A 16,771-nucleotide genomic window follows, 5' to 3' on the forward strand; every position below is an offset into this window, starting at 1 on the left:
TAAATGAGGCCTTTAAAATAATAAATAATAATTAGCTTTGGAATAACAAAATAATCATGAAATTGGCAGGAGACAGTTTTAGAAATGATGTGTCAAAATACTAAACATTGTGCTTAATTAACCATCCATTTACAATCACAACCCCTTTTTTTAACCTGGCTTTTATTTGGCCTGCGCAGGTCGCAGCCTTGACTACTTCTCGAAAATTTCCATTTCATGTGTGTGTTTGTAGGTGACAGTCTGCCATTTGACCCACAAGTTAACTGACTTGCTTTACCCTTAGTGTGTGAGTGTGTGTGTGTGTGTGTGTGTGTGTGTGCATTATTGAATTTGATGGCTGAACACAAGAGTCTAGAGTATGCTTGTGCGACCTTGGGTAGCAATACAGTGGGTCAATATGCACACAAACCATTAATGGGACAGTGTTGACGCAACAGTAAACTGATTCACCCAACATGTGTGGTCACGCAAGAGACTAACACATTTTTAAAGTAACTTGAGTGAGTAGCGCCTGTGCAAAGAACATGCTCTCAATTTGAGTGGTTGTTAACTCTAAAAAAAAATATTAAAATTAATATATACATACACACATACACACACACATAGTACAGGCCAAAAGTTTGGACACACCTCATTCAATTTGTTTCTTTATTTTCATGACTATTTACATTGTAGATTCTCACTGAAGGCATCAAAACTATGAATGAACACATATGGAATTATGTACTTAACAAAAAAGTGTAAAATAACTGAAAACATGTCTTATATTTTAGATTCTTCAAAGTAGCCACCCTTTGCTTTTTTTGATAACTCTGCAAACCCTTGGTGTTCTCTCAATGAGCTTCATGAGGTAGTCACCTGAAATGGTTTTCACTTCACAGGTGTGCCTTGTCAGGGTTAATTAGTGGAATTGTTTCCCTTATTAATAAAAAAAAGCAAAGGGTGGCTACTTTGAAGAATCTAAAATAGACATGTTTTCAGTTATTTCACACTTTTTTGTTAAGTACATAATTCCATATGTTTTCATTTATAGTTTTGATGCCTTCAGTGAGGATCTACAATGTAAATAGTTCTGAAAATAAAAAGGAAACGCATTGAATGAGAAAGTGTGTCCTAACTTTTGGCCTGTGTGTGTGTGTGTGTGTGTGTGTGTGTGTGTGTGTGTATATATATATATATATATATATATATATATATATATATATATATATATATATATATATATGAGATGTAATAAAGAGGTCAACATAAGAAAAATATTAATATAGGAGACTTTTTATACATCTCATCTTATTCGTCTAATCTCATATCGTATTCATTGTGGTGTTTATCATCATAATTATCAATGACCTTCGGTTTTAATTACAACTTTTTAATAGTCTTTCCAGGCCCCAAAGGCTGGTGAATGTTTAATTTGTGTGTCAATCAAGGGGAAAAATTACAGAATAAATTACATTTTATGACAGCAAAGGGCTAGGGAAACTCCGATGCAGAGCTCAGCTAAGCCCCTTTCGAGCTACACCTGTCCATCTGTCAGCACTGGAAAACACACACAAAGTCTCTCAGCATTCTTTCTCCAGGCTAATTGGCCAAATGATAGGTGAATGGCGATATCGGAGCAGCTATGAGGAGGTCTACTTGTTACCTACAGACCTTATGTCAAAGGCCCTATTAGCCAGGACTATTTAATGGGACCTGTTGTACTATCTAGTCAGTTTTTTTTGCTATTTCAAATGAGAGACCACCGACCAAGTTCCACCTGGGACGTTTGCCCACAATAACATCCCTCATTTGGGCCGAGGTAGTGACGGACAGGGCTTGGGAAACAGCAACACAGAAGGATTTCCACACTGATGGCCTGATCCCAAAATCAGTTATGAGGCTGAAGTAATGACAGACAGGTTCCCCCCCAGACACACTGGAGATGTAAAGGTGCTCTGTCTCTACCAGTTCAAAGGATCCTTTTTCATCTGGACACACACAGTGTGTGGTTATGTACCGTGGATTTGGACATTTGTATGTACATGTACGTATACACGTTAATTTTAAGGCCTGCATGATTAAAATGAAAATTATGTTTCAATCAAAATGCAGCTCAAGTTTTACATTTCTGATATGTAATTAGTCCATCAATCACCTATATTGATACCAATTTTTGCATTTATATTTAACACTTTTGTCCAAAACAAATAAGAAAAGTATAAGACTTTTACACCTCAGGCATGTGTAAAAACACTTTTTAGCAATATTTTGTCTTAAAACATTTTTTTTCATGCACAAATTGAAAAAGTGACTATAAATAGGTTTGAGTTAGTGAACTGTGGACTACAGCTGAAACGATCAAAAGATACTCAAATAACACATTATTCGAATGAAAGTAAATTAACAAGCAACTATTTTCACATTCTAGTACAAAAAAATAGGCTCCAACTTCTCAAATGTGAATATTTTCTTCTGAGTTTTGTAGCTTTGGACTGTTGGTCAGACCAAACAAGGCATTTTAAGACGTCGTGGGCTCTGGAAACTTCATCTTTTGCTATTTGCTGACATTTTTAGACCAAACAATTAACTGAGAGAGTAACTACTGGATTAATCAAACACATGAGCATGTGTGGTGACAGAGGAGAATGTGGATATGGAGGACAGAATGTAGCAGAAAGTTAATATTGATGGTAAGAGAGGATAAATAATAAGGAAAAATGCGAGGTGTAGGTAAGAAATTCAAACCCAACCTGATGCCTGTAAATAAACAGCACAACCTATGATTCTCTTAAAGAGTTAATTAAGGAGCAGAGTTCAGCAGTGCCTGGCAGACATTTGGAAATTCCTGGCAGGAAATTCCCTTTATCTAGCCAGCTAGTTTAGCCCAGCCCTGGCCATCATAGTCATAATCATCATCATCATCATTATCATCATCATCAGACATGGAGTCAGTTGCTCTACATCACTAAAGGACAGACATGAACACATTCACAGTGTTCCTCTCTGACTCAAAACACCAGAGAGTCACAGATATGGAGAGAGACACAGTCAGCAAGATAAGAGGATCCTTGAATGTGCGTGAATGTGTGTCTTCAGGGAAGAAAACCTTCCTTCCTGTGTGTCTGGAGTTAACAAACAGACATGAATTACTCGATGTGTGCGGTTTGGACCTTGTCCTCTTGTCTTCTGTCTCCTTGTCAGCCAAACTCTTTCTCTCATTTACCTCGTCTTACATAATGTTCCTCTCTACACAGGCACACCACTTGCTCAATATTTAATGTCTTCCTCTCTTCTGCTGCAGCCACTTTCAAGTTACTATAATGATCATTAAAATGAATGAGTGTGCTTGTGTGTGAATTAGAACTTTGTCTTCGGGCAATTTCCGTCTCTCTTTTCGCGTCTTTGCTTGCCTCACACAGATTAAGATTGTGTTGAAGCCTGCCACTTACTTAAAGCAGCAATTAAACAGTTGAAATACACACCAGCTAAATGTGTGATGTATGCTACTTATGCTGTTGGTTTTAGTACACAAAACTAAAAAGATGTGAGATAGCACGTCATCACCTGTGCAATAGCTCTAGTTTGGGCAAACTTTATCCTCATCCACGCCCTGAGAACGGCCTCTGGCTGAAACACATTTACTGTTTTGATGGTGTGCCATCTTCTTCTACTTTATTAATGGATTTATATTTTTGTCCCCGTTTCTCTCTCTGGGATGCACAATTGTTGTCTGTTTTATTCAATCTGTCAGCCAGGAAGGAAGCACATTCAGCACAGTTTTGAGTTAGTAGGGGTCAGACATATGACAATGCCATGAGACAATATACAATTGATTTTGTGGTATTTACTTTTGCCAAGAACCGGCATCCCCGTCTGGTTAATTTAATCTGTTAACAATCAATTTATCAAATCAACATATGCATTGATACTGTGATATAAAATCTGATATACTAGGATTTTATCTCCCATCCCTAGTTGGAGGATATCAAGACCGTCAAATATAAAAGGTCAGTATCAAGATTCTAATTTAAACAAACCACTAAAGGTAACTTATTCAATGTCAGGCAGTACAGAAGTACATATAAAAAAAAAAAAAAAAAAACATGGTCACTTTACCTCAGTGTTTGACAACTTTGCTTTTAGTTTCAAACCACTTTTAATATTTGTCCAAAGCAGACATTTACTAGAATAAGACAAGAGCTGGAATAGGTCATATAGAACATGGATTAATGGAAGAAAGAAGCTACCAATTAACATTTTATATCATCCTCTGGTCTATTCTACACCTCAAATATGTCCTCACCTGATGATGCGCTGGGCAGCATACTGGTGGAGACAACGAAACTGGGCTGACATGTTGGCAAGTGCAGCAAGACAGTTGGTGTGGAGGTATTTATCCTGGGGAGGATGCACACACACACAAACCGACATGTTACCTGATGTTACTGTTAAACTGTAAATAACTCAATTCAACTCTTCAATCTTCGTATGTGGATGTGATTAATTACTATTTGGGTTGAACTGTACGTTTGAATACGTGTTAAACTTACTCTTGTCCGGGTCATGTTGAATTGGATGGTGCGGATGACCACCAGGATGAGCAAACTGCCAAGTGAGATCTCTGTCAGTGTTCTCTCTGTGTACCATGGGACATTCTTCAATATCTGCGAGAGGGAGAGGGACAAAGAAATAAGACATTTGAGATAAGATGTTAAAAACATCAGGAATTATTGTGATTATCCCGGCCATTGCAAGTAAAGGAATGTTGCAGTGGCAACACCTGACCTGTGAACAATGTATTAAAATGTGTCTACCCACCACCTCATGGATGGAGCGATTGAAGGCATCGTCCTCTGTAAGGATGAGGAGGATAATGAGGGCCATGTAGACATGATGAGAATTTCTGTCCTCCACGTGGTAAAGGATCTCGAGGATGGGCAACACCTGAGAGGAAGAGTGGGAGAGCAAAAAGGAAGAGCTCAGCATGTGTGTGTAAGGTGGAGTCGCAGAAATGACATTCATTAAATCTTTGTTACAAGATTCCACAATCAAACAGCTTGAAAGGACAAAAAGGAAAATAATCTTCCAACAGATGCAATTGAAAAGCTGAATACCAAAGCATAAGGTGTGCACAATGAAAAATGTATTGTTTTTATTATTTTCGTCCCGGAAAGGAAGCTTCTAGCCCAAAACAATCATACTACATAAATACCCGCTACTATAGTAGAGTTACCAAGTGTGGTTCAAACTGAGTACCAAGTAAAACAAACAGTAAAAGCAGCACTGGGGATGCTAGTTGAGAATACATTTACATTATTTACCAATTCATGGCTGCTAAACTATAGGTGGAGGTATATATATATATATATATATATATATATATATATATATATATATATAAGAAGTATGCAAAGCAGATGGTAAAAGTGATCCGACAACAGTGTGCAAAAGAGCAGTTAGTAGCTAGCATAGTGAGCGATGAACCCACACAGATGCATTATTAGCTCATTAGACTGTCGTGCAAAGGTGCTTTAGACTCATTTCTCACACACACACACACACACACACACACACACACACACACACACACACACACACACACACACACACACACACACACACACACACACACACACACACACACACACACACACACACACACACACACACACACACACACACACACACACACACACACACACACACCTAATGATGATATTTTATTATAATAACACAGAAAGGTCATACTGATAGACGTAAATTAATTTAATTGACCTGCAGTTTCAAAATATGATTGTAAATTAAAGTAATTTCCTGCACATGTTTGGCTTTCAGTTGAGATTCCAAGTCTTTTTAAACCTGGTACAAAGGCTAAATAATAATACATGACTTTAACTCCTACTTCCCCTCCTTTCAATAAAACCAAATTATTTAGTGTTACACTGTGTGAAAGAGTCTACCATGCTCATATGTGATACCATCGGACATGCTGAGCAAAAGATTGATTTTCATTCACTAAACTGCCTCAGTACATTCACTCTGCTGTAAGGAATAACTGGCACTGTCCCACATGGACAGAATAGCACCAGCTGCCACTACATACATCCTCACTGTTTACCGAGCCATAGCATTGGTCCCAGATGAAACCATTTCATGGCCATACCCATGTGTGTAAGGAAGGACTGCATAATGTGTTTTGTTGAGGATTACCCAATCATACAATGTGCCTTGCTTATGCCTTGTCAATAAACTACACAACAAAATGTCAGACAGACAGGAATAATGAATGTGCATGCATGTATGTAAATTATCAATTTTCTTCATTGCCATCCCACCCACCAGATTGTCCATGTCGGTTCTGGAGAGCATGTATGTCCTCATGTTGGTGTTCTGGTGAAGGAGGGTGTACAGTAGAAGTGTGGCCTGGTCAGAGCGCTGCTGCTCACACAACGCTGTGTACAGACTGTTGAAATTGATTTGGAAAGTGTGAGGTTGCTCCACGGACAGCGACGATGTGTCTAGATGGGTAAATATTATCAAGAGTATTATTTTACATCATTAACCTCTGGTACATGTCATACAACATGAACAACTCTGAAATATGTACAACGGATTAAAATAGACAAATATATTACCTTGTGTGTTTCTGAAACAAGTAATGGCTTGGCGGTAAGGGTTGGGCCAGTCAGGCCCGTCTGTCAAATTGGCTAGGACCAGCAGTAACAGAAGGCTCTGATTGGACAAAGGTAAGGGGTTGTGTTCCTGGTCTATGCCGGCTTTGCTGCCAGCTCCACCCAATGTAAAGACACTCCACAGCCCACCTGGAGACAGACACACATAAATAGTACACAGATTTAAAAAAATAAAAATTACTTTTTTTAATATGACTTTTATTTCTGGTGGGTTCACACTTTTTTTTTCCCCCAGTGTGTGTTACATTTTTTTTTATTTGTTTTACATTGATAATAGCCGTTTATGGTACAGAAAAAAATATTTCAAGGCTGGCCTGAGAACTGCAGCTCTCCATTTCAGTACAACAGATAAGTAGATGGAACTGTGCAGGACCCAGTAATCAAAAGCAGTCAGGTTGTGTATGACAACCTTTTGGTAAAGTATTCTCACAACATGCAGCTCTTCAGCCTTATAACTGATTTAGGCTTCATAGGGAAATGAATGCAAAAGAGTATGTGCAGTCAGACTGATGTAATCAAGGCCAAAATGGGCACAATGGAGTCACGCACGATTGTTTGCAGAACCTGAAATTTGAAACAACAGACGGCGCCACAGAACAAAGAGAAACTGGAACTACTGGCCAACTGGAGTTGGGTTCGTTTTTCTTGTTAGGGGAGTGAGAGGGAGCTGAATTTCCTACAGAGCTGCAGAAGTGCTGGTGCTTTCAGGCGTCATGAGAAGCACGGGAAGCATGAACACCAAGGTACAGAGATGACAGCCACTGGCTCCTGCACGTCTAGCTACACAGAATGCACAAACCAAGCACTAGTGAGAGACAGTGTGTTGCAGGTCCACACTGATCAAGCTACTGAATTTGAGGAGAAGCTGAGTAGATATGTTGCCATCTAGTGGCCAAGGATGGAAGAGCAGATCAATGTATCTGACTGAATTTGCACACACTCTCCTTAATGTGAGAGTAATGTCATTAAGTCATCCTGATCCATCCAACTATGACACACTCACATCATCAGTTTGCTTGGTTACTGAACCAAAAATAATTTAAGTCAAGGGAACAACGAGACATTCAAAACATAAGGGTGAAATGCTTCATGTACACGGACATCCTGCTACATTAAAAGATTAACTGAAGTAGAAAATAGCAGGTCACATCCCAGTGTCCTTTTCTTGTACTACTTGTTCTAAAAGTAAGGAGACCGAACAAAGAAACAGCTTGTGAAAACTTTGACTGGTTTCAACCTCACAGGGTCTTCATCAATTATGCATGACAAAATACTTGCTCTGCCTAAGGGTTTCTTTTCAACAACTTGTGACACTGTAAAATTCTTAAGAACATTCATGGTTTAAATGTTGGTTTGTCAATAAATTTACTAATGGCTAGTAAAGACCTACTTCAACACTTAATCTGACCCTGTGTGTATACATGTGTATGCAATTCCAGTAAGGAGGGGGATACATTGGTTTATATTTGAGCAGAAGGACATCAACACAATCCACAACAACAAGAAATCCCCAAGAGAGAAATTACGTAATTCATCAGACTGTGTGTCTCTCTCTCTCTCTCTCTAAACACGATACTCTTCTGTCCTTCTACAGCTCAGAAAGAGAAGTGTAAGAGAAAACAAGATCTTGGTAGAGAGGGCCAAGTTGTGACGGAGCCCTGTTCATCTCATCACTGGCACCACAGTGACTAGCCCAACAGTGTCAGAGAGCCCGGTCTGGCAGCCACATTTCCTGCACTCTCTCACACACATACACTTACTCTTACTGACACACACCTCTATTTTACCTTAGTGGGTGCTGTTTGTTATCCGTCTGGCACGGTTCCCTCAGCCTGTCTGCCTGCCCACCACATAAACCCAATAATGCTACACTGCTTAGGCCTGCTCCGGCCCTGGCCAGCCGCCCAGTGGAAAAAGAGGAGGAGGACATGAAGAGGAGGAAAGGGGAAAGTGAGGAAAAGAGAAGGTCACACACGGACACAGAGGCTGGCATGCTGAAATCAGAATCTGGGCTTCAGGACTCAGGGGCAATGAAGGCATCTCTCACACACACACACACACACACACACACACACACACACACACACACACACACACACACACACACACACACACACACACACACACACACACACACACACACACACACACACACACACACACACACACACACACACACACACACACACACACACACACACACACACACACACACACACACACACACACACACACACACACACACACACACACCTTACTTGAGCCTATATCGACAACATCTCTGAAAACTCTACATGACCTACAAACCTCTACTGGTCTCCTTACAATACAGCCTGTAAATGCTTACCATTAAAACAGACCATAATACGATTTCTGTTGCAAATGATTAGCTGTTAATGTTTGACTACGCCTTGTTTTTAGGACAGAACGCTCTGTGTAGTCTTACATAATGCTCACCAGCATCAGACGCAACTGTCGGCACAAATTCAACTTCTATATTCAAACCAAACTATCATCACACAATCAAATATCTGCAGTCTTTCCAAATATTCAGACACAGGCTGTAAACCATCCTTTATAAATCCACATCTTCCCCCCTGACATCTACTTCACCCAACCATGACCCCGTACCAAATCCAGATGCGTATTAACCTTTACAGTCAATGGTATTAACATACACACACACGCTCCAGTGGAGGAACTTAATGATGCCGCTGTTGGTTGGGGGAATATCATTACCTTACTTTCCTTAATAAGCACTGCAGTACTTCTTTTCAGCAGGAATTAAGTTGCAACGTACCCAGTTATATTTGAAGAAAGTTCAGATTTTTCAGTAGCATTAAATCCCTCTATGCAGCTGCTATACACCACAATGCATTCATATTAACACAAAAGGATCACTCCCCTATGCATAGGATTATGATACACAATAGTACATTGATAGTTAAAGGCTAAATGTATTTAGTTTGTATTTAATATGACATCCATAATAGTATATACTGTACATCTAGATGAGTGTTTGAGATAAGAAACTACATAAATGGAATTACATACAATTATTAAAATGTAATACAGCTCAGTTATCTAATAAGTCAACAGTGCAATTTATTTGGTGCTGAATTTAAGTCCGCACCTGGAAAGTTTCTCCTTACCTACCAAGGATAAAAAACAAGACTATGTGGCTAAATTTAAATGCTAACGTGAACATATTCCCAATGACAAAGCTCACATTCTAATGTTAAGCAGGTATAATGTCCACCATGTTCACCATCTTAGTATAGCATGCTAACATTTGTTAATTAATACTAAAAACAAAGTATAACTGAGGCTGATAGGATTGCCATTAGTTTGCAGGGATTTTAGTAATTAATCAGTCAATCAAGTATTGGACAAATTACATTTTTGACTTGATGATGGCGCTAGATAAAAAGTTAGAGGATCACCAAAGTCATTAAGATACATTATCTGGGAACCATTAATGTCTGCGCAATTTTTTGTGCCAATCCATTAACAATATTTCTTAGGAAAAAATGAAAACCTCAACTTACTAGTGGCGCTAAAGGAAAAGTAAGGTTGGACTGATCCTCTGTGCACCATGAATATCCATAGAAAATGTCATGGCAATGCAATAGTTTGTTCAATAGTTGTTGATATATTTCAGTCTGGACCAAAGTGGTGTGCCAACAGACCAAGTAGCAGGCCGCTAACATGGCTAAAAAATAAATAACTCACGAGTATCTATACACATCACCAAAAGAGATGAAATCTTGGTTGTGTTTTTTCCATTTCACTCTCTGCTATATGCAACATATACCATTGTGCAGAGAACGGATGCTGAGGTGGGAAATGTGTTCTCATAGTTACAGCTGAGAACAAACCGTTCAGTGCAGACAGAGATGTGAACGCCTGGTGAACAGAGACAGACAGAATGTGCTACTTACTTATTTACTTGCATAACACTGAATGAAATATGACATCAGGGCTTCAGGCCAATGCCTTGGCCAAACACACACACACACACACACACACACACACACACACAATAAACAAACACACTACTCTGTTAATCTCACACAAATGAAAATATATGCTCAAAGCACTTTCATCCAAACCCAATCCAAAAGCATTCTAACAAAAACATAATAACATATGAAAACATTCCAACAACTTATCAGAATCATAATAAAAAGCTAGGGCTAAAACGTAAACCCAGGGTGACCAGCAAGTTTTCTGTTAAGTGTGCTATACTAATGAGGACCTCACAGACATAAATATAGATCTAACAAGGTGTCTTTGTTTGTGGAGCAGTCACCTGTTATCAATAGAGTAGATTGGGACCACCGCCCTTGGACTATACGAGAAGCAGAGTTACTAAGCCTCTCTACGGTAGCAATGTAAAAACATGAGGATTGCAAAGGAATTATTTTCATGCGTGTCGGCTTGTAGGCAGACGGGTGGCTCAAATAGTATTGTGTAAAGCCACCATATACAAACACATACAAGTACATGGCAGAGGAGCAAAGAGTAGAGCAGAATAGAAGAAAATGGATGAGAGGAGAATAAAGTAGAGAGGAGTAGAGGACAATAGGAGAATAAAATAGACAAAGTAAGAGTCAAGTCAAATAGAGGAGAGCAGAGCTACAGTATGTACAGTGTAAAGTACAGTAAAGGAGAGTAGAGTGAAATATAGTAGAAGAGTGGAGAAGAGAGGAGAGTAGAATAGAGTAAGTAAGAGTCAAGTCGAGTCAATTTGAATAGAATAGAGTGCAGAGGAGAGTAGAGTAGAATATAGTCAAGTTGAATAAAGAAGAGGAGAGTGTACACTAAAGTGAAATAGAGTAGAGTAGAATAGTGGAGAAGAGTAGAATAGAGTAGGTAAGGTCAAGTCAAGTTGAATAGAGTAGAGTAGGGACGAGTAGAGTAGAGACAAGTATAGTAGAGACGAGTAGAGTACAGTTAAGATAAGTAGAACAGAGTAGAGTAGAGACGAGTAGAGTAGAGGAGGTGAGGAAGCCAAAGGTTCCCAGTCTGGGTGATAATCCCCCTGCAGACTCTCGTTCAGATTTAGACAGCAGAGCGTTTAAAAACAAGAGAGAAGAGACATCCTATCCACCCACACATTAACATGGCGACGGAAGTCAAGCATAGCTTTCTTTGCCAGTGAACAGTGCTTGTTTCTGGGGGGAAATCCAGACGGTCTATGAATGGGAGTCTGTAGGCACGTTTGACTTATTTTACATGTTACTAACATGAGCAACATGGACTTCTATAAAAAGCATGTACACTATGTAAAGGAAGTTGCGGCCTGAATTACATACACATGCTCAGTACCTATATCACTATGTCAGAGTGAGGGGGCTGCCCATGGAAAGGCCCCGAGCAGTTGGGGGTTCGGTGCCTTGCTCAAGAGCACCTTGGCAGTGCCCAGGAGGTGAGCTGGCACCTCTCCAGCTACCAGTCCACCACCATACTTCGGTCCGTATGGGGACTATGAGTCAACTCCCTACTGACTGAGCTACTGCCACCCCCATTATGGAGTGCGTTTGAAAGGTTTAGGTACTTCTTTACCTGCCTGTGATATACTAACCATGACTAGTAAACTTGAAAGTGTAAAATTGGTGCAGCTCTCTTTTAACTGGCTGAATATTTGCTCATGCTGCAAAGTTAAAAGAATTCTACCGATATTTACTGTTACTATAGAACAACACCCGTGTATACACCCATTTTCAACATTCAAATTAAAATGTGCACTCTGCCAATCCCTGATGACTGTGTGCATGTACGAGACAGAGAGACGGAGAAAGAAAACAAGTGTTGTTTCTGAGCTCCGAGTATAAGAGCACTTGTGTCTTTGTTGGTCTGTGCGTGTGTGTATAAGGGAGGCGGCTGCAGACAGACAGGCTCTAGGGGATTACAGAACAGGGCACCATAACTCATTGGGCCGATCACTGGCCACAGACAGACAGGCTGGGTTGAATGCTGATGGCTCACTGATAGGAATCTGCCACCAACAAACGACAAAGTGCATTTATCTGTGGAGGAAACCCAGCCCTATTCTCTCACACACACACACACACACACACACACACACACACACACACACACACACACACACACACACACACACACACACACACACACACACACACACACACTTTCATTTCTCAGATTAATAATTTTTCTCACTAGTTGGCTCCAAGGAAAAACCTCACACTCAATTCTTTTCTAACTGTCTGGCTCCTATTTTTGTAATTTCACTTTCATTCCTATAATTTCTGATGTTTCTACTCACCAGCTTCATTTTGATGTGTGGAGCTGTAGCATCACTACAACAAACTGCAATAGGGGCAAGCAACACGATCGAATAACAAAGACGTAAGGTAAGACTTAAGGGGGCTCCATAATAAATCTAAGGGGTCTCAACATGATTAATAGTATAAGAATGAAGAGCGTATATTTCTCTTAGACAATATTTGCTTGACTTTTTCCTATTTTCTTTTGAAATACTGGATAATTTCACGCCTTGAAAGCCCCTAAAAAAATTATTTATTATTTAAATGAAACAATCTTAAAAAGGAAAAATCACTCGTTAATTAAACAGCTCACCAATCATGTCCACATCAAGGCCAAAACCACTGATGTAAGCCATATACATGTAGTTTGGAAGAAAACACATACTGACTGCACGCAAGATGTCCATTTCAGTCATCCAATGCAATAAAAAAAACTGATGCTGGGTCTAAGTTAAACCAGGACGCAGCTATGAAAATGTTGTTAGGTAGCCATTTAAAATATTCAATTCAAATTTTACCAGTGAAAATAAACACAAGAAATAAACGCACAAATAAAAACTGTATTTCTCTACTTGTATCCCTATAACTCAGCAATTGTGGTGGTGAGATAATATATATTCAACATTATGATTTAGGTTGCACAAATAAATTGATTTAGCTTTTGCTCCTTTGTGGTCGTTTCATTTTGTTTTATTTGTGTGTAAATGTGTGTACTCGTACTTGCCACCCCTGACGCCAAGCCGTAAAGCAGGCCTCCTTCCGCTTTTGGCTCAAAGATGTGGGTTGGAGGTGGACATTTCTCCTGCCTGATGAAATTATAGAGCAGGGTCTTCACCAGTCGACTGGTTAAAGACAAACTGGGGATAAGAGAGACAAATGGAGAGAGAGGTTTAAAAAGACAGCTGGAAACCAGGAAACCTTAGGGCACACTTTCTTCGGAAGAGGTATAATATTTGAGGTCTTCCAACATTTCAGGAATTATGTGAGTGTCTATAGAACACTGAAAAATGCAATTTTTTCAAAATAAAAGCCCTGAGGTTATCAGGTCCTGTGGCCTTAAAAGCTGTTCCTCACCTGTTCAACAGAAACATCAGTTATATCCGACTGCATACATCCCAATTAAGAATATGAACACAACACAATCTTTTCAAGTATTACCTTTATTAAACCTTGAGAGAAAAAAAATGTTCAGCTCATTTGCCAACTCTCACTAAGGGCGCTTTCACACTTACAATTTGGTAGACTCGGTGCGAAGTTGCAACATTGTTGCATTTTTAATTTGGTTTGGTTAGCTTTCACACTGGACTTTGTCAAACGCACCAAACGTTCGAAATGGTCACTTGTTTATTGGACAGAATATCAGAGTGAAACTCGCCGACACTTGTGGTCTTAAAAATAATGGAGCAACACCAAATTTATAACATCTTGGGGTTTTTTTCTGGTTGTAAGGCGAACAATGTCAGCAGCTGACAGACAGCGAGTAAAGGAGAGGGCGGCCCTGAAGAGAGAGGGATGATGATGTGTTGTCACACAGACGACCAGCAATGTATGCTCAGAATAGTTTATGGATCTGAAAGTTACCATCCCTTAAAATCACATATTATTCTGTAAATTGTGTGCAAGGTTGAAATTGCAGGCTAGTAAATGCACCGTTTTAGTTCACTCCCCGTATTTGGGTCTGATCGCTTTATCACCTAAAGTGAACCCACCTTCAGTTCGCTTGGAAGCGAACCGAGACCGCCGTTTTTAAGCGGACCAGAGTTTGTGGGTTTGGTTCGGACCAGAGTTCAAATGAGCTTTCACACCACCCCCAAACGAACCGGACTACCTGATGAAATGCTCCAGGGTTTGTTTTAAATGGACCAAACAGCCCAGGTGTGAAAGCAACTTAATTATATATCCAGTATTAGGGTAATAAAAAGCATATCCCAGACACAGGACTTGTTCTAACATGTACATGCAGGTGTGTTTGTGTGTACAGCCAGACAGAGATCCTATTCTCAGTCCACAGGTGTCGAGATCAGGTTTCAATTTGAGACTCTATTCTTTGCTGATCACATCAGCTCTCTCCAATGGAGTGACATGCATGTAATTAGCGTTCTTCTGGACACACACACACACACACACACACACACACACACACACACACACACACACACACACACACACACACACACACACACACACACACACACACACACACACACACACACACACACACACACACACACACACACACACACACACACACACACACACACACACACACACACACACACACACACACACACACACACACACACACACACACACACACACACACACACACACACACACACACCTCAACTGACCAAACCGCAAAACTATGTTAGATCTGTTTTGCCAACATCAGCTACTTGGAAGCCTTTCTCCAGCTCAGTGGCAATTCATAAAATGCTCACATTTGGGTCTCATGCTGTGAGAGCCCTAAAAGAAAATCATCCATCATCCTTTGTCCACTCATCTAAACTACACTACGCTACTCTACTTCAAAATACATACAGTGTTATAGCATTTATGTGCATTTATTACCATTTGAAAGTACAGGTCAACATCAGACTGTTGCTTTGATTTTACTTTTAGACTAAATGCTAATAAAAGTAAAATTCTATCTCCACATTTTCATTTTAAAGTATATGGTTATTATCATTTAAATAAAAAAGAAACTCACTGGTTCACTTTCCAGCAAAGAGACTGACTAAAAGGTCACAGTGGAAACAAAGGTCTTGGTTGACTAGATTTGTTTCTTTTGTCCCCTTTGGTACCAATTGAATGACACATGAAGACACTGTTTGGACAGGATGAGATTGTCTGGAAGCACAAAGAGTATCAGAGTCTGGATAGATGAACAGTAGGCTGGATCAGACGGTGCCATATTGGATTGGAGGAGATCCAAAATGATCTGGGCCTGCGTTCAAAAAAAGTCGTCGACAGATTGCGGACGACCCAGTGACAGAGGCAAGTGAGAGGAACTCGTAGAAATTTTAGAAAATTGTGTGTTATTTACATTTAGTTTTGTGGTTTTTTCGGTTAGTGTTCATGTCTTGGTTAAAATAAGGGTTAGGTTTAGCCATGTAGTTTTAATAGTTACTGTTTGGTAAATTAAGATATTGGCAGTCTTCAGTAGAGTATAAACTTGTGTGTGTATGTTTTCTCACCATCGTCCCTTCATAATGTGCTGGTAGATTAATCCATCTCGGAGGATGTCTTTGTGGAAGAGTTGGTAGGAGAAGAATACCAGCAGCGTGGTCACTGCTTCAAACAGGATGCTGTAGGTGATGTCACTACAGGAAAGGACGGATGCATGTAGAGTTAATGCGAATACGTTATACTCTTATATCACAACTTCAAAAGGTATATGTATATGAACATACAATACAGAAGCAAACAGATAAAAATGCCTGATATCTACGCAAGTCTGTCATAAGGATATCTATTTGTTCCATTATTTATTCCTGAGTCATTGCATTTTGGGAAGCAGGTTATTTCCAGCGGTGACAAACTTTATGTAATCTGCAATGTTGTCTACACTGACATCACATTCTGAACGAGGTACAAAAGACAATGTGATTCCAAAGAGGAAAGTGGTCCCACTACAGAGGAGTATCCTTCCATTGAAGCATGTTCGCTAAACTTAACTGTTACCTGCTTCCTGACACGTACACACAGGGCAATGGCGATTCCTTCCACTTTCACACAGTCTTTGCGATTTACATCTTACAGTGAAAGAGTATCACTTGTGTATGTACACAGATGCACACAAAT

The 16,771-nt window shown here is 39.8% G+C and overlaps 1 protein-coding gene across 2 annotated transcripts in view; it reads right to left on the minus strand.

The window, feature by feature from the left end:
* The window catches only part of dym (dymeclin), a 58,216-nt gene that overhangs the window by 30,476 nt on the left and 10,969 nt on the right, over positions 1 to 16,771 (minus strand). For both annotated transcript variants that reach the window (XM_028601840.1, XM_028601838.1), the window contains exons 7-13: positions 16,165 to 16,290; positions 13,688 to 13,824; positions 6,618 to 6,803; positions 6,322 to 6,500; positions 4,801 to 4,926; positions 4,533 to 4,646; positions 4,286 to 4,380 (exon numbers count right to left, since the gene is read on the minus strand). In XM_028601840.1, coding sequence (XP_028457641.1) covers positions 4,286 to 4,380; positions 4,533 to 4,646; positions 4,801 to 4,926; positions 6,322 to 6,500; positions 6,618 to 6,803; positions 13,688 to 13,824; positions 16,165 to 16,290 — 963 coding nt within the window. The remainder of the gene's footprint in view (positions 1 to 4,285; positions 4,381 to 4,532; positions 4,647 to 4,800; positions 4,927 to 6,321; positions 6,501 to 6,617; positions 6,804 to 13,687; positions 13,825 to 16,164; positions 16,291 to 16,771) is intronic.

Source organism: Perca flavescens, chromosome 16, assembly GCF_004354835.1.
Source record: "Perca flavescens isolate YP-PL-M2 chromosome 16, PFLA_1.0, whole genome shotgun sequence".
Lineage (NCBI taxonomy): Eukaryota > Metazoa > Chordata > Actinopteri > Perciformes > Percidae > Perca > Perca flavescens.